General features: G+C 35.7%; 1 protein-coding gene across 1 annotated transcript in view; it reads right to left on the bottom strand.

The window, feature by feature from the left end:
• LOC120634941 (homeobox protein SIX2-like) overlaps nucleotides 1-24474 on the bottom strand; it is a 56391-nt gene that overhangs the window by 26948 nt on the left and 4969 nt on the right. Inside the window, exon 2 of the mRNA XM_039905838.1 lies at nucleotides 11434-12286. Coding sequence (XP_039761772.1) covers nucleotides 11434-11538 — 105 coding nt within the window. The 5' untranslated portion in view covers nucleotides 11539-12286. The remainder of the gene's footprint in view (nucleotides 1-11433; nucleotides 12287-24474) is intronic.

Raw genomic sequence — 24474 nt, 5'->3', positions numbered from 1 at the left:
AACAAGAAAGATACGTTTGCTGTGTACGTGACCCTTAACGCCTACATTATTATTCATAGCAATGAGTACACAAACATAATAATTAAATAAATTTAAATAATTTATATACTAAGACAACGCACACATCGCCATCGAGCCCCAAAGTAAGCGTAGCTTGTGTTATGGGTACTGAGATGGCTGATGAATATTTTTATGAATAATATGCATAAATACTTATTATCTACAAATAAACACCCAGACACTGAAAAATATTCATGCTCATCACACAAACATTTTCCAGTTGTGGGAATCGAACCCACGGCCTTGGACTCAGAAAGCAGGGTCGCTGCAAACTGCGCCAATCGGCCGTCAATAATATTTTAAATAACAACATTAATTTTTGTTATGTCGCTATAATCTGTATTTTAATAGTGAAGCAAATTTTTTTTAACCCTTTTTACAAAATGGCGCCGACGGAGAAGTATAAAATTTTCATTTTTTATAAATGAGAAGTTGTGTTAGTGACACCATTTATAACTCAAGAACGGCTGGACCAATTATGATGATATTTAATTTTTTGGATTTCTCTTAGTCCGGAATAGGATATTAAGGAGGTATTGAAATATTACATTCATCCACAAAAAAAAGATTCGCGGTACGAAGTTCGCTGGGACAGCTAGTAGTAATATATACTATAATAAATAAATTGGCGCAGTTTTCCACCACGACAAAAAAAAAAAGGTAAGTAAGGCTTCGGGTTTCCTCCCTTGGGTTTTGGAGGCTATCACTGCATTTTTGCTTGTTTTATTGAAAACATTAGAAATACCAATTTTATTTGATTTATCTTTAACTAGATGTCCCGGCGAATATCGTACCGCTGGTTATTTTTTTTTTTTATGAATGTTATATTTTTATACTTATTATCCTATACCAGTCTAAGAGGAATCCAAAAAATCAAATATCATAAAAATTGGTCCAGCCGTTCTTGAGTTATAAATGGTGTAACTAACACAACTTTATTTTATATATAGATATGGCGGTAGTTATGTTAAAGCCGTACACGTAATCGGTTTCTACGCGACAACGTACCGGAACGCTCAATCACACACACGCACAGACACACACACACGTCAAACTTAACACCCTGTCGCTTTTGCGTCGGGGGTTAGAATACCTAAAACACTGAGTGGGGTATAAAAAGCCATACACAAAAGAGAATTCTCTAGGGTCGGGTATAATGCAACCTGTCTTTAAAAGCATTAATAATATGCGCCCGTCAATCCACATTTAGGATGCATGACGGGTCGGCATTATTTAATCCGTTTAGTGTTTTTTCAACGATGATTGGTTTAGGAACGCCGGGAGGATAGTGGTTTGTAAGTGATCGCAATAACTTAGTGTAAAACTCGAAATGTAATCACATCTTAATAATTAAATCTATATCTATACTTATAATAAAACTGTAACTGGAGGATTTCTGTACATTTAATATATTTTGAAAATTTTGACCGGGGGATGCTTTATAATAATAATAATAATAAAATAATCTCTTTATTAAGACAACTAAGGTCCGGTCCACCTTTGTTAGTAATACAACTTAAACGACTATGTTAGTATTAATTAATTATATTATATTATAGAATTATATTATATTATAGGAAAAATTCAATACAATTTGCTTCACCGTACAAGCACCGACATGAAGTGTTGCAAGATAGGTGAATCTAACTTTCCCGATAACATATTCAGGATACTGTTTGAGCTCGACCGCAACCTTGTCAGGAGGGATGCCGTCTTTTTCCTTATAATCGACACTGAGTCCAAAACAGATATTTATTTCATTTTTGTCTGTCTGTCTGCCCGGGCATCACGTGAAAACTACTGAACGGATTTAAATACAATTTGGTATAGTGGTAGCTAATATCCCGGGTCAACATATAGGCTACTTTTCATCCCCAGAAACAAAAAGCTTCCTCCAAGAAATGTTATGTAAGTTTTTACCAATTTTACTTCATATCTCCGTTAAATTTGCACACATTTTAATAATTCTTTTTTTAATTTGACAGTGTGTACTACCAAACATGTATTGTTTAATTTTAATGAAGCTCTGATGAATATTGTCGGAGATCAAGGACATTATTTACAGACAACAGCAATGTGCAAGGCATATGGGACAACGATCAAAAGCATGCGTACCATCCTACTAACATTATAAATGCGAAAGTTTGTGAGAATAGATGTATGTATGTATGTTTGTTACGCTTTAACGCCAGAAAGAATGAATCGATTGGCTAAAATTTGGCAGAGATACCTACAATATAGTCTGGTATAGCTCATAGGCTTCTTTTTATCCCGGAAAAGCAAACAGCTTCTACAGGATAGCATTGCTATTTTTTCCCTATTTGTCATTCAAAATTCACCCACATTTTTTTTGGATCATTGACGTGGCTTTTTTTAAGTCGACTTATTCGCGGACGAAGTCGCGCGGGTCCGCTAGTAAACAATAAATGAATATACTATACAAACATCGCCTCGTGGCCCGAAGTAAGCGTAGCTTTTTAGATTAGCGTAGATTATTTTTATGAATAATATACATAAATACTTATATTATACAGACAAACACCCAGACACTGAAAAACATTCATGTTCATCACATATACATTTTCCCAGTTGTGGGAATCATACCCACGGCCTTTGACTCAGAAAGCAAGGTGGCTGCCAACTGCACAATGGGCCGTCCTCCTACTTAACTTAGAAAATTTAAAGCTTTTTGCTCCACTTAGTTGGGGATTTTGAGCTGATTATTGACCCCAAAACACATTACCCCAAATTTATAAATTGTTTATTCTCACGAAAATTATCGTCAGATCCACAGAAAATTAAAATATCCTTGAACAACTTAACCCTTGGCAATAAACAAATAAAACCTTTAAATTAAAAAAAGAGTCATTATTGACGGAGAGATGCATTAACGTTCGCGTCTTTTTTCCAATTGTTAGGTGAAATTATTAGGTCCTAGTTAGTACTAACCCGGAGTTAGATATATAGAGTAATAAATAATAAAAAGGTCGAGTCAAATCTCATCTAATCTTACGTTGGAGGGAGGGGGAGTCTCAGCAAATATCACGCAATTTTTTCCTGATTGAAACAAAAAAAATTTTTACTATTTTGGTCCATTAATCTTTTTACAATAACAATCCAACGCGTTAACGTAAGAAACCCAAATTTTGAAAAATCTCACATGAGATTTGGGCATGGGGCATCTGGCATCTCACCAGGCTTGGAGGGAGGGACAGAAAATTTAAAAAAAAGACCTCACGTAATTTATGGCCGCCCCCTTATATAAAAATAAATAATCGCCTTATTTCAATTTATTTTCATGACATACCACAGTAATTTTCAACATAATTTAATGACTAAACAATCGGCTGAGCAATTATTTAATATTACAATAGATTTATTAACTTCACGATCATTAATAGTAACTAATTATTCTCGCATCTGATATCCTACTAACACTAATTGGAATCCTGAAATCGTGTATTTTTAATAATTATAAGTGTCAAACTGTTTCTTATTGCTACGCCCTGACAGGGATACATGACTATGTAAAGGCATGGATGCAAGTAAATATATATATTATACTATATATATAATATATTAAATTAACAAGCATTTGATAAAACCACACCGGCATATTATTATGGGGTAATGCTGCTTATAAAGGCTGGCTGAAAACCTGTGCTGCGCGTTTTAGTTTGCAGCTTTACTGAGCAAGCTCCTTCACACATTTTTTTTTGAATTTTTATACTTTAACAATTATTTTATTTCTCAAATGTAACATTTTACACAAATGTGTGACAATAAATACGATTTTTCTTTCTTTCTTATTGATTCTATTTTTGTACTGCAGAAGAGGCCTGTTCGAGCTTTACGGTTTTATGACGTTGCATAATCAATTGAATTTGAAAATTTAATTTATGTACATAAAAATATAACAAATTTTAAAAAGAAAGTGGACTGTAAATATATTAATATTAGAAGTAAAAATAAACTTGTAGTGCAGTTTGCTAGGCTGCATAAAATTAGAAATTCATTTAAGGGTAATTGTATATCTTTTTATAACAAATTACCAGATGAAATTCTTGAGATGTCTCTCAATAAGTTCAAAGTTTATATAAAACGTAAGATTAAACGTTATATAATATTAGGATAACATGTATGATAAAAAAGCTGAATTACTTCATAGCTCAACATTAACTAGACTTTAAGAAAGAAAGAAAGAAAACTTTATTTGGATATACACACACCGATTTTAGCCGATTTCTCTAATATTAACCGATTAATTCTGCTATAATGAAAATGGCAGTTTAAATAAGCAATCTAAAAGGTAGAAATTCGTTTGGGGTTTTTATACCAAGCGTGTTTTTTAGTTTTTTTGAACTATTAATTTCTTTATAAATGTTTTTAGAGCTACACTTAATTTTTAAAACTTTATTTGGATATACACACACCAGAATTAAAATACAACTTAATAGTCTTCACAACAATTATAGGAACGGTGTGATCCCAAAATGGTCTTCACTCAGCATGTTTGCAGTGCCTGTTAAAGACACAGCGCTGATCTTCCGTGAAGCCAGACGTGACGTTTGATGACGTGAGATGGTGATAACAAAAAAAAATCTGGCTAAGTTTGTTGTGGGCTCTTCTTAGACCAGGGCGCGTTTGGAGCCCTCCTAGCAAAATTTTCAAATAAGCCAAATTTTCACTGGACTGCAAGACACGCGCGAGAGCGGCGCGCACGCGAATTTCGCAAGTTTTAGACGGTCGAAAAGACATAATTCTTGAACCGAGGCTTCATAGCCCTACATATAACTGCCATACTTTGAGTGATTTCATTCCACAATTTGACTGCTAAACACACCTTACGCCGCTCCTGGTCGAGACTTTTTACGAGTCCACTGTCGGGGTGTGATTCCTGGCCTGCTTTGGGTTAACGAATGCAGTCATCATCAGCACTAACTTTAGTGTAACATGTTAAATGTATAAACGCTTCATAAGTGCCTGCCTCCATGAATAAAACATTTTTGATTTTTTAATTACAACAACCCTGATTGTAGTGGCGTGGTGGGTCCAATAATATGACTGACAGCCTTTTTCGTGATCTCATTTAAACAGTTCCGTTTTCCCTTTGACAAGGGGAACCCTAACAATGGGGTGCGCATCACAAACATCACAATAACAATCAGCACACGGGTTTCGTACCTCATTATTTTCACCTCGGTCTTTGCTACCCCGCTGCAAATTACTGGTAACCGATACCACGCGCTTTCAGAGGGTTGTTTAGAACAAGTATTTCGTATTTATGTAAAAAAAAAATACCCGGCTATTTGTTATTTACTAGTAGTAGTCATTGAGATTTTTTGTACAATAATTTGAAGTATTTTTTAACTCTATTTGTAGACGTTTTACGAGTATTCTTCTTCTTCTTTGTCGTAACACTCTTGCCAGAGTGGTCGTGGTCATCACGGTGGGACATTGTTTGTGGCAGTTGTTACTCGCCTCACGATCATTCGCCACTTCTCCCTGTTTGCAGATAGTCTGGTACACTCATGCAAGGGACCTCCCACTGAAGATTTTATTTGATCGGTCCATCGCATGGGTGACCTACCGCGTGCTCTAGTGCCTTCTACCTTGCCCTGCACAACAAGGCGTTCTATGGAGTTGCTGTCTCTCCAGGAGACGTGACCGAAGAATTTTAATATGCGGCTATGCACTAATGTTGAGAGACGTTGCTTGATGTCCAGTTCTCGGATAATGGAAATATTGGTGCGAAATTCATTCCATGACACTCCAAGCATACGTCTCCAACACCACATCTCTAAAGCATCAATTTTCCTCTTCTCAACCTCTCGCAAAGTCCACGTCTCCGCGGCGTATAAAAATATGGGGAAAACAAGTGTTTGTACAAGCCGGATCTTAGTGGCCTTAGTAATGTTACGGTTCCTCCATATTTTTTTCAGCTTTTCCATAGTAGTTCTCGTTATTGCCATACGTCGCTTTACCTCTTCTACGCAACCACCATTGTTAGTTATAAAAGCGCCAAGGTATACGTAGGATTGGACAACCTCGCAGTTCGCGATTTGAATAATTTCCGGCGAAATATTTTTGGCTCTGTCTATAACCATCATTTTGGTCTTACTGCGGTTAATCATTAATCCAAAATCTTGGCTGACGCACTCCATTTTGCGAAGTAACTGCTCCATATGACAGGCAGTGGTTGCGAACAATGTGGTGTCGTCTGCATAGCGTAAATTGGAAATCTTGTACTCGCCAAAAGTAACGCCAAAGTTTACGAGTATACACAACTTTAAAAATGCTTTAAAAAAAAACAAACGCGCAAGAAGTCGCGCGCCACAGCTAGTAAGTAATAAAAGTTAGTGATAATAGTGCAAATAATTAACTAACACGTGTTTATATAATGTAATTAAGTCGTTGACTCAACCCTCTAATGACGTATCAGTTACTAATTTTCCGAGGGGGCGTTGTCGGTGAGAGGCCGACGGGATATAATGAGATTGGATGCCCGTGCGATAATTATGGCGGTATGAATTTTCGGGCTTGAATATAACGAACCAAGCAAATATAAATTACGTGAGGTTTTTTTTATTTACTGGCCCTCCCCCCTTCCCCCCTGGTGAGATGTCGTGTGATTTTATTCAACCCCATACCCCAATCTCCAAGGTTTTTCAAAATGAGGTTCCTTGCGTTAACGCGTTTTATTGTAATTGTAAAAAGACCAATCGACCAAAATAGTATAATTTTTTTTTGTTTCATTAGATGAGATTTGACTCGACCCCCTAAGGGGGGGGCCTTATACATCTTACCTATTTTATGAATGCCCCTAATGATTTTTTATTAATTTAGTTTTCTTACATTATCTTATTTTATATGCTTATAATTAACAGTTTCGTAAGATACAATTTTTGAAAAAGGAAAGTACAGCCCTGCTTCTGCGATTTGATACATCGGCCAGGCTGTTCTTGCTATACACATAGATAAACTAAAACAATAAAATTTACACACTTATAATAATTATTACTAAAAATTTTTAATCTACTAAGTATTGTTGAATTTCTTGAGGTCATTCAGGATGGAGTGATTTAGGTTAGGTTTTCCTAGAGAAGAAAAACGTTTCACGAACTCTAACGTGATGTTTTTATTTTATTTATTTATTTTTATTACACAAACTACTAAAATTAGTTTTCTTCGCATCCTGAAACTCACATGAGTTTATTTAGACGCTGCACATGTCTATCGACGTTAGGCGCCGTCTAAAGTTGCAACACCGATTTGGCGGATGGTAAACTTTAGGGGACTCGTAACTTGGAGAAAACGAAAATATTGATTTGTTTTCTTTCTTACTAACCTTAAATTCAAACGAAAGATGAATAGTATTTTTTTTTAATGTTTATAGACGAGCGCTTGTCTGTAATACCTGAAGGTAAGTAATGATGCAGCACACGGTGGAGCGCGCTTGCCTAGACGATGCATATTCACTCTTGATTTGAAGGTACTCATATTGTAGGTACTGGGGAAAATGGGAGCTGGAAGGGCATTGCAGATCCTTGGGGTGCGAATCAGAAGCAAAGTGCTTCGCACGCGTCCACGGTATATCAACCACGTAGGGATGCAGATCCTTACGGTGCCTCGCGGTTCTATGGTAAAGAGGTGGTGAACTAGATCAAACAGTTCTTGAGCACACTCTCCGAAATATATCTTATAGAATACCGAAAGGCAGGCCACCTTGTGCCGATGCTCAAAACTCTATGATAATACAAACACAAAATACCACACCTTGTGGCATGAACCATAGACAAGCTAGGTTATATGAGTTGCCTAGTGAACATGGATTGGTCAAAGGTACATGTATGCCTAGGAATCTTCTTTCATTAGGCGTTACTTACTTAGGCATTGCCTTGTACGCCGTTTGTGAAAACGGGCATTTAGACTCTAATGTTTTAAATACACCTAGGCATCGCCTAAGTCGAATGCCTTATGATTTAGGAGTTATCTATATATTTTATAGAAAAAAAAATGTGTGTGTGTCTGTGGCATCGTATTTCCCAAACGGATGAATAGATTTTGATTTTGTTTTTTTCTTTTGAAAGTTGAATTAGTCGGGCGTGTTAGCTATCATTGCATTTATTAACACTATGACACATTTAAATCCAAGATGGCCGCCACCAAAAATGGCGATTAACATTTTTCATAACTCAGTCAACACGGCTATCAAATAGCAGGGTTTGACTAGTAAAACAATGTACACTATTTTATAAGCCGGGGGTTTTTATAATTAATATATTATCACAGTTTTAATTTTAATCACCTTTTCTACCGCACCATAAGATGATTCTATTAAAAAAAGTAAAGTCAACTTATCTTAGACATTTATCTTTATTTAACGGAATCTTTATGTAACACAGAAAGCCACCCTCGATGGGAAAACCATGGTTTGGATGTACGGCAAGTGTCTGTCGCCTTGACAACCGAAATATCAAGTTACATGGGCGTCGACTACCACGAAGCTTCAGCAACATATTATAACTCTACGATATTTCTGGTCGCCTGGCACGATAGTAATATAATAAAGCAATGATCCGGTACTTTACCTCAAAGCTTCATTTTACCTTCATTATATCTATGGTACTAAAAAAGTTATAACTGTCTTCGGGAGGATGGTCGTCAAAGATAAATCTATACTTATAATAAAACTGTAACTGGAAGATTTCTGTACATTTAATATATTTTGAACATTTTGACCGGGGGATGTTTTATGATCAATACTGAGTCCAAAACAGATTTTTATTTAATTTTTGTCTGTCTGTCTGTCTGTCTGTCCGGGCATCACGTGAAAACTACTGAACTGATTCAAATTAAACTTGGTATAGTGATAGTTGATATTCCGAGTCAACATATAGGCTACTTTTTATCCCGATAAATAATAAGTTTCCTCCGGGAAATGGGATGAAAACTTTTATCAATTTTACTTAATATCTCTGTTAAATTTGCACCGATTTTAATCATTCTTTTTTTATTTGAAAGTATATACTATCAATATGGTCTTATTTTAATACGGATCTAATAAATATTGTCGGAGATAAAGGACATAACTCTTCACACATAACAGCGAGTCGCAAGGTATATGGGACAACAATCGAATGCATGCGTACCATCCTACTAATATAATAAATGCGAAAGTTTGTGAGGATAGATGGATGTATGTATGTATGTATCAACTAAAATACCACGTAAAATAATAGTAGGCACATAGCTGCCCACGATGATTATGATGTTAGCATTATATATATTCTAGCTTCTCGATTGACTCATACATTGACGACGTTGCGGGGGTCCGCTACTAATAAATATTTTCTTAATAATAATGCCAATTAGTCAAAGTCAAAGTCAAAAATATCTTTATTCAAGTAGGCCCATAGGTGGCACTTTTGATGCGTACATAAGAATTACACGGTAGTGAGATGATGGCGATAACCATATTCGTAAACTTAAAAACTAAAGCTAGGTACTACTTAAAACAAACGCGTCCTGGTCTAGGAAGAAGCCCACAACAAACTTAGCCGGGTGTTTTTTTTTTTGTTATCACCATCTCACAATGTAATTTTAAATTATTAGAAGAGCAACCTGGTTAGAGCAAAAATTTACACCCAAGCTTTTGTATCGTTTACGTAGTCCTTTATACTATAATAGGACTTTTCTATAAGCTTACGTTTAATACAAACTTTGAACTTTTAAAGAGACATCTCCAAGATGTCAATTGGTAGTTTATTGTAGAATTGTATGCAATTTCCCTTAAACGAATTATGAATTTTATGTATCCTAATATATTGCACTGTAAGTTTATTCTTACTTCTAATGTTTAAATTATTGCAGTCACATTTTTTCTTAAATTTAGAAATGTTTTTATGAACGTACATTAAATTTTCAAATATGTACTGACTATACACTGTCATAATTTTAAAATCTTTAAATTTATCTCTCAATGACTCTCTCGGACCCATTTTGTAGATAGAACGAACAGCCCTCTTCTGCAGCACGAAAATAGTGCCAATATCAGCAGCATTACCCCAAAGTAAAATTCCATATGACATAATGCTGTGAAAGTAACTAAAATATACCAGTCTAGCAGTTTCTACGTCGGTCATATGGCGTATCTTCTTTACCGCATAGGCAGCAGATAGGCAGCATTATTTATGTTGTACCACTCTCCAAACTCTCAGATATCATCAAACGATTACTGGCCCATTACAGGGCACGGGTCTCAGAATGAGAAGGGTTAAGGCCGTAGTTTACCACGCTGGCCAAGTGCGGTTATATTGACTTCACACGCCTTTGAGAACATTATGGAGAACTCTCAGGCATGCAGGTTTCCTCACGATGTTTTCCTTCACCGTTAAATCAAGCGGTATTTTTATTGCTTTAATTAAAAACGCACAGCTCCGAAATGCTAAAGGTGTGGGTCGGGAATCGAACTCGGTCTCCTCCTGAACTCCTACCACTAGGCTATCACTGCTTCATACCATAAAATACGACAGGTATTTTTTATTGTTTTTGAGCATACGATACAGCCTCGCTGGCGCAACGGTGAACTCTGTGAATTTAAGTAGGAAGTCCCAGATTCGATTCCCGGCAGGGACAATTTGGTCTGGTCTTGTGGGTGGCTTTGGCTGTGGCTAGTTACAACCTCACCGATAAAGACGTGCTGCTAAGCGATTTAGAGTTCCGGTGCGATGTCGCGTGGAAACCGATTAGGGGTATAACTACCGTACTCCCTAACAGGTAAGCCCGCCACCATTTTAGACTGCATTGTTTCTTACCACAAAGCGAGTTTGCAGTCGAGGGCTAACTTGTATTGGAATATAAAACAAATATCTACGTATAGAGAACGAAAAATTTTAAAATAATAAAAATATTTTAAAAAGAAGGTTAGCTTTCTCTCAGCTTTCCTCAAATAAATAAATATACCTACTACGACAATACGCATATCGCCATCCAGCCCCAAAAAAGCTTAGCTTGTTTGATGGGTACTAAGATGACTGACGACTATATTAAATTTACTACCTATACATAAATATTTATTATATATATCTGTATAATAATACCCAGACACTGAAAAACATTCATGTTCATCACACAAACATTTTCTAGTTGCGGGAATCGAACCCACGGCCTTGGACTCAGAAAGCAGGCTACCCACTGCGCCAGTCGGCCCGTCAAAAGAGTGTGATTATAAAGAAGCTCCGAAAAAACAACCGTATTCTAAAGTTGCCTTAATAAATATGCAAAATCTACATAATAACACTACAATTAAAAGCCATAATCCCCCATTAAATTACAAAGAAGTGGAAAAAAAGACAAAATTGGATCACTCACCTCGCATACGCACGCGACCTGCTCCTGCGTAAACCCGAAGCTCGGTAGGGGGGCGTCTCTAGGGGGGGTGGTCTCCCGCTGACCCCACTCCGGGCCCCCCAACATGTCCAAATGCTCGTCCCCAGCCACTTTGACACCACAATTGAAATTCACACACGAAAGTTTAGCACCTCTTTTGTACACGAATTAGCTAATGCAAGTTCGACTAGCTGATTTTTTTAAATTGCCGGAATCCAAAGCTCAGCTCGATTTTTAAACCATGCACGATGCTCTTATATATTACAAGACTAGTGTTCGTTTTTTAATTATTTCTTTGACTTTTTTTGAAGAAATAATCTCTCACATTTTTTAATTAATCTTAATTTAAAATAATCGCGCACAGATTTATTAAAGTCGCCGTAGTGTTCTGTATTTAAATTAATTTTTAATGGCCGTGTTTACGACATATGGGTATTGAGTTTTGTTTATTCTTTCACCGTTTTGTATTTTATCGTTTAAAAGGCAGCTAAATAAACAATGAGAGGCAGCAATCCCAAAAATGTTTGAACAAAATCACCTTAAATGTCGATTACTTATTTGTATTGGTTTATCCGAAAAGGGCCGGAGCATTTGTTTATGAACGAGTAGATTGTTTTTTATGTACGCACCGGATTTACCTTTTTAATATTTGTTCACTTTGAAGCCACTATAAAGAACCCAGTCCCTGTCTGGTTCAAGTTTGTTTAGATTCTTTATTTTATATTTTATTAGAATTTTAATGCCTTCTTTGGTTTTTAAGATTTATAAATCTGTTCACGATTTAGTTTTTCTCTTCTTTCTCATTTTCATATTTGAAGACTTGTCCATGTTTTACCTGAAATAATAAAAGGTTTCTATTAAATTTAATTTTAAAAAATTGTGCTTGTATTCTCTTTTATGGCACTTGTCGCAATGGGAGGTTTTCATCTCTTTTCATGTTTTCTCCGACACCCCTTTTGTAGTTACGGCCTCCTCTTAGATATACGCCCCATCTTAACGCCCCATTTTCAGAAGTACCTACTGAGTTGGCGATTCAAAATTTTTTTTCGGCTAGAAGTATAAAATTTTTATCATCACGTTTAGGCACATGCGTTACATGAGAGAGAAGAAAGATTAAACCTAAAGAGGAGAAAGAGACCTACATATTATGAGTGTCGCTTATAGCCGCGGTTTGTACAAGTACAACTTGCATATTCATACTAAATATATTATAAATGCGAAAGTATGTCTGTTTGTTATTTTATTAATGGTGGACCTTAACACATCTTTGAAAACATTATCAAGAACACGAAGTCATGGAAATTTCCTCACTTTCCTTTACCGTTAAAGCAAGTGATATAAATTAACTGTTTAAAACGCATACAACTGCGAAAGTTACATGTTCGTGTCGGGGATTGAACTCAGCGCCCTCAAAAGTGAAGTTCAATTCCTAACCACTAGGTTATCGGTTACGGTTTAAAGGCCAATTAGCGTAGTGACCAGCGACCCTGCTTTCTAAGTCTAAGGCCGTGGGTTCGATTCCCGCAACTGGCAAATGTTTGTGTGATCAATATTAATGTTTTCCAGTGTCTAGGTGTATATATGCAGAGTATAAGTATTTATGTATATTATTCATAAAAATATTCATCAGTCATCTTAGTGCCCGTAACACAAGCTACGCTTACATTGGGGCTCGATGGCGATGAGTGTATTTTCGTAGTATAAATGTATATAGACAGCCGATTGGCGCAGCGGGCAGCGACCCTGCTTTCTGAGTCCAAGGCCGTGGGTTCGATTCCCACAACTAGAAAAATGTTTGTGTGATGAACATGAATGTTTTTCAGTGTCTGGGTGTTTATATGTAAATTATAAGTATTTATGTAAATTATGCATTAAAATATTCATCAGTCATTTTAAAACCCGTAACACAAGCTACGCTAACATTGGGGCTAGATGGCGCTGTGTGTATTTTCGTAGTATTTATATATATATGTATTTATTAATCTCCGCTTAATTAGAAAAAGATACATATTAAAATAATAACATTGTATGTGTGAGGTCCCACTTGCAATGTATTTGCAACGTCGGTCGTCTGTTTGCGAGATAAGATAGGTACCTGCTTCAGCAGTGCAGCTTTATCCAAGCTTACAAAGCTCTAGCAATGCATTAAGTGCCTTCCCACCTTTTTTGTTCCACTACAAGATAAACCTGGACTGAAATCTCGCTCTAAGATGGTAGCGGGCAATCTCTGGCAATCGCGGCCTGAGCGCTTTATCCAGTTAAGCTACGGCTCTCCTACCGTCAATGCCGAAAAAAAGTATATATGCCTTTCACATCAGTCTTATAGTAGGAATAATTTAAAGTAAAACTTCTTTAGTCGCGACTAGGGAGTAACTCAGATTTTTTTTCTGACGGAAGTAACGCTTACATCAGACGTCTGTGTAGTTTCTGATATTCAAAAATAATTTGGATTGCTCGTTAGTTTATGTCATATACTCCATGCTTCTTGACTTATACTAGTGGCAAATATCATAATCAATTAGGATTTTTTTTTTTCAATATTATCAAACGGATCAATTGTGAATTGCAAAGTGAATACCAATTCAACATTAAAAAAAAAAAATCAAATTGCAAAGTTTTAAGAAAATCTCTGAATATACTTGTTTTGTAATTATTAATAAATTTTCTGACGATTGTGACATTCTATAATATTCAATGACAAGATAATATTTACACGTGCTGATTAACCTTCAATTTTCTACTCTCAACTTTTCTATTTAATTATTCTATTTAACAAATGAAAATATTTGTTAAATGTGAAAGTGAAACAGAATATTAAATGTAGTAGTGAATTTTAAATGAAATGGAACATTTTACTCTTTCAACAATAAATAATAATAAAAGATTTTTTGTTCATTTTTTGCTGATGGACTCAGGACTCATTGACAGGATGAATTATAGAGAAGCTTAATATACAGTATTAGAGTCGGTCCAGTTGTTTTATTTCACTCCTTGGGAAGTCAGGTTTATAGAGTACAGACCCACAACACTGCTCTAATGCAGGTTGGTGGGCTTTAATGATGTCTTTTATAAAATGAATACTGTAATAGGAAGGAAGAATAATAGTCATGAGAATAAATGATTACTGCTAAGAAACTAGGTATTTAGCTTCAATAATACTGTTAATTAATGAAAGATCTAAGTGCCATCCTGAACATTGTTGGTATAGAAGTGAATAAGTGAAAACCTTGGTCTTCCATCTCCTTATATTTTTTTAGCACATGCAATAAATAGTGTTAAACTAGCTTACTACTTCACAAACGTGATAGAAGTATATCCATTAACTTGGATAAGTAAAAAACAATACTTCTTGGTACATCTAATTTTAATTCCTATTCAGTGATGGTGCCCTGGTACATTTTGACGTGACAACGTCTTATAATTCGATGGAGCCGGCTGCACGCACTAAAAACATGACGTATGCGGCGTTACCTCGCTCTGAGGCGTTCCATTCAAGGCTTGAAGTGCAAGCGAGAGCGCAGAACGAGCGACAAAGAGGCACAGTCGGCCTCCGCGTTCGACATCTGTCTCTTTCCTACTTGAGTATAGCGATGCGTCCGCGTGGACAGCTTCTATACAATAATACATTTACATGTTTTCGGCAAGGATGAAGTGCAGTGAAAAGTGAATGTGGTGTCAATTGTTTATAGCGACGATAATAACTATCAAACAAATAAAATTAAAATTTTCTTTTGAAAAATGCAACCATTCCATCAGTATTTTCTTACGACGTTGTCACGTTCAACTATCGTCAGTAAGCCGACTTTACAGACAACCAATTTTTTTTCTAACTTTGTCGCCTCCGTGACGGAGTGGTGAGCACTGTAGTCTTGCAAGTAGGAGGTACCGAATTCGATAGTAGTAGAGTAGGGTCAATATGCGAAATGAAAATTTCAGAATTTTCTCTCATATTTAACAGTTTTTAATTCTAATGCAGTGTTTAATATAATGATATTATATTGAATAAATTATATTCATTTTAATTATATTTGAAATTGCATTATAATTTTGTACCTACTGTATATTTATATACATTAAGATATGCATGTCATAGACTTTAGTAAACCTATAGAATGCGTTTAGAGTTTTAGGCAAATAAATCATTTCGTAATTGAAATTGAATTATTTATCGAACAATTGAAGTTACAGTATTGAGTTATTATTTTAGTAGATATATCGCTCAGGGAGTTACAGTAAGGTCTTGCTTTTCCGTTGATCTCCACACCGTGGGACTGTATTGCGGCTAAAATGGATTACCGGAGAAACAGTGACTAAAAGACTAGGCAGTAAAAGTAAAATATAAAAGTGTCAGTAATAAAACGCCAGCCAAGTGCGATTCGGATTTGCGCACGAAATGTTCCGTACCATTCTATGAAACGAGCAAAAACGCTTTTCGTATGGAACCCCCCTTAAATGTTTATTTTATTTTAAAGTGAATATATAACTAAATATTCTATGAATATTGCAAGCGTCTAACTTTTCCGTTATCAATATCTATATATATATAGTTTTTGTATTTGTTGTTATAGCGGCAACAGAAATTCATCATCTGTGAAATTTTCAATCGTCTAGATATCACGGTTCATGAGATGCAGCCTGGTGACACACGGACAAACAGACAGAGAGATAGACAGACAGACGGACAGCGAAGTCCTAGTAATTAAGTCCCTATTTACCCTTTTGCATACGGAACCCTAAAAATACTGTGCGCAATTAAAATCTAAACCTTTAAGTTAGAACCTAAACTGAATCAAAACATAAAATTCCCTAATTCTCCATAAATAAATAAATGTCCCAAGATAAAAATACCAAAAACAAGGTAGAGTTAACAAATCATTCCGAATCAAATGTGGAAATCTCGAGAACCCCACAATCAATTATCAATATTTTTATTGCACCTAAATTCACTCACGTACTTTGAAATATTGTGAAGATGCATTGACGAGACAACCTATTTACTATAACACACTAAAACTAAACAATCAAAACTAAGCCTTAAAACCTAGAACAGAAAGTCTAAAATCAAACAAAATCGTATTCATACTACGAATCTTCTAACTCTTTCAAGCAAACGCGGTGATGATGCGAGTGAAAAGGATAGAAGCAGGTCATAAGGGGGCAAAATGTTAAATGTTTGGTGTTTTTAAGTAATTTTTATCATCGACACGATCGCGAGGGAGGCCGTTGAAATATGGAGTTGACGGGTTAATAGGGATGTGTAATGTATCCCAATATTTTTTATCGATATCGATACTTGTAAATTTTTAACTAGTGTGTACAGTTTCTATATTTCTCTACTAGAAAATGGTATAAAGGTGTTGTTGCAAAAAGAACAGTGCGATAAAAAAACTGTCCCATTTATATACTTGCCATACATTACTTAAATTGACTCTCATGAAAGTAAGACCTCGTGTGTTTAGTAAAACAAAAGGCTTCCACGGTATTTGTGATCAATTTACGATTTTTTACGATTGTCGTTTTTGTAACTATTTAGCATTTGTTACTTGTTTAATTTTTGTGGTAGTCTGTCCTGCAAAGAGGTGGACACTGGACAGTAATTAAAAAAATGAAAAAAAAAATGAATTGCTGGGAGCCACTGGAAACAAGAGCAAGGCTATTCTGTACCTCAGTGGACACCAAATTTAGCCAGCCACTTTAGAAGGTTCCCACTAAATAACATCCAAATATAATTGTATCAATATAGTAATTGCTTCCCTCAAATGTACTGTAACTGTATTGCTTTGTAATGGTTAATATATGATATTGTATATATTTAAACTTATGAGATTTTAGAGGAATGTGCAGCGTCCAAATAAACTCATGTGAGTTTCAGGATGCGAAGAATAATAATTTTAGTAGTTTGTGTAATAAAAAAAAAAAAAAAAAAAAAAAAATAGGTACTGACAGAATACCAGCGTTATGGGTACATTAGTATCCGGAACATTAAGCTGAGACTTAAGCTATTAATAATTAAGTACAAATTTTTTAAGTTACTCCGTATGTAAGTCTGTTTGTGTTGTTCTGGTAAATAAACAAATTATATTCTATTCTATTCTATTCTAATTGTATCTGCCAACCGAGTTGAAATGAACTTAGTTGGAAACTTTGGTTTCAGAATGCTATTTACGAATCATCTTTATAACAAGCCCGGTCCACTACAGGGCACGGGTCACCTCGCACAGTGAGAAGGTTTAGACTCATAGCTTGGTGGACTTCACACACCTCTGAGAACATTACGGAGAACTCTCAGGTATGCAGGTTTCCTCACGATGTTATCCATCACCGTTAAAGCAAGTGATATTTTAATTCGACGGCCAATTGGCGCCGTGGGTAGCGACCCTGCTTTCTAAATCCAAGGCCGTGGGTTCGATTCCCACAACTGGAAAATGATTGTTTGATGAACATGAATGTTTTCAGTGTTTATATGTATATTATAAGTATTTATGTATGTTATTCATAAAAATATTCATCAGTCACCTTAGTACCCATAACAGAAGCTACGCTTACTTTGGGGCTAGATGGCGATTTGTGTACTGTCGTAAAAAAAAAAAAATTGCTTACAAAATTTACATAACTTAGAGGTGGCGTGGTGGAAATCGAACTGAATTACCGCCTGAAATTGAAGCCGAAGTCCTAACCTTATCAGTTTATTTGATGGCACCTTTCCACAGTGGCTGGCTAAATTTGATGTCAACTTAGATACAGACTCGACTACATGGTTGACGACCTCCCTGGCACTTCGATTCCCGGCAGGGGCCATTTGGGAATAATTCCAGAATTTTCTCTGGTCTGCTCTTGTGGGAGGCTTCGGCCGTGGCTAGTTACCGTGCCGCTAAGCGATTTAGTGTTCCGGTGCGATGTCGCGTAGAAACCGATTAGGGGTACGACTACCATACTCCCTAACAGGTTAGCCCGCTACTATCTTAGACTGCATCATCACTCACCACCTGTGAGATTGCAATCAAGGGCTAACATGTATTTGATAGAATTACAGCTAGCCTGATAATAGACATTTAAAAATCACAGACAGATTACTATTTATTCAAGTTTAATGGAAATTTTATGTGAAATTAATACCTAACTCAATACAGATCCAATAACTTAGCAGACTTATTGATTTTTTAATTAATTCATTTGAATAATATCGCAATTTGGGACGTGTAACTTTTTTTTATAAGTAAAACATTATGTTAATTTCGGAAACGCTCTTGTTCTATAATACAAGTCTTCTCATACATATAATAGAGATTTAATATACTAGAATATTGGAATAGGTTTTATTGTATTACATCCTTATTAAAAAAAAAAAATTCGCGCGTAAATAATTAACCTAGTAAGAGTCTAAGAACTTGGAGCCAATGAGAATTGGCCAACTTAAAATATAATTAAAAAAAAAAACATTACCGATGGCTTAGCAATGCCCTCATTTTTTATAGAGATGAAAATTGATCGGCCATTTAGATTGTTAAGTGGGAACCGCAATGCAGTGAATTAGTGCCAACCTGATTCCATCAACCTAAAGCGTAGGTGTGAAGTCTACTGAGCTAGTAATTACGCCAGCACCCCACGCCTGCTGGAATACATGCTAAAATAAGCAAAGAAGTCCCCAGACAAGTTTTATACTACTTTTAATATGCTCTACTCCTCTAGGCACCGGTCAGATCGACACCAATTTGGATGGCCGATTGGCGCAGTGGGCAGTGACCCTGCTTTCCGAGTACGCCCTGTTTTCTGAGAGCGTAGGTAAGTTCGCTTCCCACAACTGGAAAATGTTTATGCGATGAACATGAATGTTTTTCAGTGTCTGGGTGTTTATCTGTATCCCTACTATCCCTATCCCTATCCCTACTAATATTATAAATGTCAATGTAAGTTTGATTGTTGAGTTTGACTGGAGGAGGCCTTGACCTTGAAAAAGGGTTCTTCATAACGGAGTTTTTTTATTTAATATTTTTTTTTTTTTCACTTTATATACATAAAATTAAGGATAAATGTACGGAGAATTTCATCTCGCTAATCGTTACCTCTAGTTTAAACTGTTAACTACGAAAAAAAAACAGACAGTCATAAACACTGTCGACTGAACTGAGAACTCAGAACAATGAAATAACTTAGCAGACTTATTGATTTTTTAATTAATTCATTTGAATAATATCGCAATTTGGGACGTGTAACTTTTTTTTATAAGTAAAACATTATGTTAATTTCGGAAACGCTCTTGTTCTATAATACAAGTCTTCTCATACATATAATAGAGATTTAATATACTAGAATATTGGAATAGGTTTTATTGTATTACATCCTTATTAAAAAAAAAAAATTCGCGCGTAAATAATTAACCTAGTAAGAGTCTAAGAACTTGGAGCCAATGAGAATTGGCCAACTTAAAATATAATTAAAAAAAAAAACATTACCGATGGCTTAGCAATGCCCTCATTTTTTATAGAGATGAAAATTGATCGGCCATTTAGATTGTTAAGTGGGAACCGCAATGCAGTGAATTAGTGCCAACCTGATTCCATCAACCTAAAGCGTAGGTGTGAAGTCTACTGAGCTAGTAATTACGCCAGCACCCCACGCCTGCTGGAATACATGCTAAAATAAGCAAAGAAGTCCCCAGACAAGTTTTATACTACTTTTAATATGCTCTACTCCTCTAGGCACCGGTCAGATCGACACCAATTTGGATGGCCGATTGGCGCAGTGGGCAGTGACCCTGCTTTCTGAGTACGCCCTGTTTTCTGAGAGCGTAGGTAAGTTCGCTTCCCACAACTGGAAAATGTTTATGCGATGAACATGAATGTTTTTCAGTGTCTGGGTGTTTATCTGTATCCCTACTATCCCTATCCCTATCCCTACTAATATTATAAATGTCAATGTAAGTTTGATTGTTGAGTTTGACTGGAGGAGGCCTTGACCTTGAAAAAGGGTTCTTCATAACGGAGTTTTTTTATTTAATATTTTTTTTTTTTTCACTTTATATACATAAAATTAAGGATAAATGTACGGAGAATTTCATCTCGCTAATCGTTACCTCTAGTTTAAACTGTTAACTACGAAAAAAAAACAGACAGTCATAAACACTGTCGACTGAACTGAGAACTCAGAACAATGAAATAACTTATTTGCGACAGTGAAAACTTTTTGACATTTTCTTTTACATAAACAAAAAAATCGCTAAGGCGGTTAAAGAAAATTTCATTTCAGTTATGTGAGTACTGAGGAGACAATTTAACGGTGTCGATACTTTAGCAGGTTTACAAATAGTGCTATCATTGTTCACAAATATCATAGTAAAAAGGACAGCACTACGTTTAAACCCTATTAATTTAAATACGGCATCACTGTAGTACAAACTCAATTTTAGCAACAATGTTTGTTCTTGTTTTTAAATAATTATCCCACCAATGCCGGGCACTACAAAATGTCGTTGCTTTGGCAAACCTCCAAACAGGTTTCGTTTGTCAACATCTGTGGAGCAACACGCGTTTAGAGAAGACGTAATTATTTGGTCAGGTTTAAACAGTTCCAGCACATTGTCCGGCGGGAGATGCCTGAACTTTTTAAACATAACACTATTGACTTGACCCAAATCACATGTATACACCCTAAGTCTCATATTCAGAGTAATAATTGTTTCGTGATCATGGTGAAATGGTTTGTTAATTAAGAACGACATGAATGTTAATTTGACATTTGAACGTTTTAATTGACAAGGTCATTGTCATTTTGATTCATTTAAAAATACGGCCGTTAGGTGAATAGCCAGTCGGCTCCATTTATTTCCTTAAGTCTGGCTTTAATTGTGATTCGATTTCAACCAGCAGCTATGAGCTACCTGAGAAAAGTAGCGACGCATAGTCAGACGACGTCAAGCATTTTAAAAAGAAAATGGAGAATATAAATATTAGAAGCAAAAATAAACTCGTTGTGCAGTTTACTAGGCTACACAATATTGCAAATTCATTCAAGGGCAATTGTATATTATTTTATAACAAACCAACTGAAATCAAATGAAAGATGTCTCTCAATAAGTTCAAAGTTTATATAAAACGTAAGCTTACAGAAAAATCCTATTATGGTGTGAATTGCTCTAGCTTCATAGCTGAATATAAATTTACTGTGGGGTAATGATACCAAAAAACAAAATTTACCCGGCTAAGTTTGTTGTGGGCTCTTCTTAGACCAGGGCGCGTTTGGAACCCTCGTAGCTTTAGTTTTAAGTTGTCGAACGAAGTTATCACCATCCCCTTACAATTATGTAAACATTTATGTATGAACGCTTCATAGGTGCCTGTGATAGGCCTACATTAATAAAGAAATTTTGAATTTGAATTTGAATTTGCATATAATGCCAAAATTATCGACCGACCGCTCTGACAAGAGCTAACTGACAGCCGACTGTCAAGAAGTGATTTAATGAAAATATCTATGTCCAGTGGAAGTGCATTGGCTTAAATTATGATGATAAATTGTACCATTAGGCTAGATAACCTTTGACATGACTGTCCCTCTAGACATTGAATGATAGCAGCAGAAACTAACCAATTACCTTACATACGTATTCCACCAGGTTTTATTCTAAGCCCCATTACTCGATTGATTTTTGATAGCATTATCCCTATCCCTATCCCTACTAATCCCTACCCTACTAATATTATAAATGTCAATGTAAGTTTGTTTGTTACGCTTTCACGCAAAAACTACTTAAACGATCCTCATGAAACTTTGTACACATATTTTTGGAAGTGTTAGAAGTAATATAGGATACTTTTTATCCTGACATTAAGCTCGGTTCCTTTGGGAGAGGGGATGAGTGTTTGACGATTTTACACCATAAATCCGACAAATTATAACCTATTTAAACAATTATCTTTGTACTATAGAGGTTATAATATGTGTTTAATTTTGCTCAAACTGTGGTTGGAGATAGAGGACAGAATTCCTCAGCTTAGCGATACTGAATACTTTAATTTTTTTAGATCTACAACTAAATTGAATGGCTTAGCATACACATTTCGTGCGCAGTTAAAATTTCATTATACCTAACTCAGCTATCTTAGTACTCAAACACAAGCTACGCTTAGTTTGAGGCTAGATGGCGATGTTTGTATTGTCGTAGTATATTTTTTTAGTACTAGATGTACACTGCGGCTTCGCCTAAATTAAACCTTCGCGTAAATTACGGTACGCAGTAAATTGCTTCATAGTGTACACCAACATCAAGCAATCTAATAAGAAAATTTCTAACATTTTTTATTCAGTGCTAGCACTAAAGTACTCAGTATCGTTAAACTTGAGGGAAGAGTTTTGCTGCTATCTACTAAGGAGTTCTGTCCTCTATCTCAAATTTCGTTCATCAATTCTAAACGAAATTCAAACACAACTAAACTGATAGTATTACCTAACCAGTATAAAAATAATTATTTAAATCGGTTTTTTTTTCTGGAGTTATAATGTAAAATCTTCAGAATTTCACCCCCTCTTCCAAAGGAACTGAGCTGAGTTTTGGATTAAAACTATCCGATATATATAGCTTGTAGTATGAACTAAAATCGTGCCAAGTTTCATTATAATTACTTCACTAGTTTCAGCGTGATGCGCGAACATGATACAGACAGACATGAATAAAAAATAATAAGTTATAGAATAACCTACAAAAAAAATATTTTAATATCTTCAATTTACAGAATTTGACATTTATTTAGTATATTGATTTCCACAAAGAATTGGGGTCCAGAAATAGCTATATAAGCGGACAAATGCATAATTATGCCCAGTGGCGTGCATAGCCCTTGGACCCAGGGTATGCACAAGGTGTTTTAGCACAAACATAAAGTAAAATTGATATTTTAGGTTAGTATGTCGGTTTTTAATCAAATTGCTTCACGAAAGTGATATTTTTGATTGATTTAATACTATCGTCTATCTAATGAAAAATTGAATAAAAGAACATTGCCCTGACCTAGAAGTGTGGCCGCTCACAACTAGATGGCGCTTTCATATATTTTTTTCTTAGTGTATTTTTTACTACAAAACTTTAATGTTCCTATCTGAAGGCTCTCAAGTCTCTGAGGGTAGGGTATGCACTGCTTATTTGCATGTATGCAATGCACGCCACTGATTATGCCTCATTGTTAGAAAGTACAGTTACAATATTATATCTGTCCCGTTTGCCGTGATGCCGTGAAGTAAATATGTTGGGCCTAGTGGTCCAGTACCCACGGAACACGGACACGGAACGTCTTCTCTGGATTGGGGCAATTATCATCATCATAGTATGGAATTTTTCTATCCTCTTTTTGCGTTGTTTTTTCGTCACCCACGTAACACTATCGACCCACTTTTATTCTATCTGGATACATTATCCACGACAATTTACTTTATTCTTCTTTATAGCCAGTGATAAACTAAATATATTATACTATTACTAACAGATTATTTTTAGAAAAAAAAGAACACCGCATTTACGCTTGTGACCGTGTTGTTAAATCGAGTATTTAAAGAAATAAAAATGCTGGGCAGAATAAATTTAATATCATTCATATTAATTATTGCGTACCTCTTTTTGCGTCATCAAAGCCACCAAATATAAATAGTGATGTATTGGTATTTAATTTTTAACATTACCCAATTGGAACGCGCTTGATAATGAATGAATGAATGAATATACTTTCATTGCACACCACAAAAAGTACATAGCACACAACAAGATAAGTACATATACTTTCATAGCATACCACAAAAAGTACATAGAAAAAAAAGAAAAGCTGGTATTACAATTAATTGTATAGGAATTATTTTCAGGTGCCACTGAGGAAAATATGCAGAATATAGTTGTCACCACTCTGCTTCCAGCGGGTGTCGCCTCGGAGTCATTCAGCGTCCTTTGTGCTTCTACTACTGCGATGTGCTGCGATCACCAGCCCGTCTGCCCAGCGTGATAATCATGGGCAAACCCTCGTGTTTGGAGAGCCTTAACTG

This window comes from Pararge aegeria, chromosome 25 (genome assembly GCF_905163445.1).
Source record: "Pararge aegeria chromosome 25, ilParAegt1.1, whole genome shotgun sequence".
In the NCBI taxonomy this organism is placed as follows: domain Eukaryota; kingdom Metazoa; phylum Arthropoda; class Insecta; order Lepidoptera; family Nymphalidae; genus Pararge; species Pararge aegeria.
Note: the sequence above shows the minus strand (reverse complement) of the source record. Positions and strands in the feature narration are given on the sequence as shown.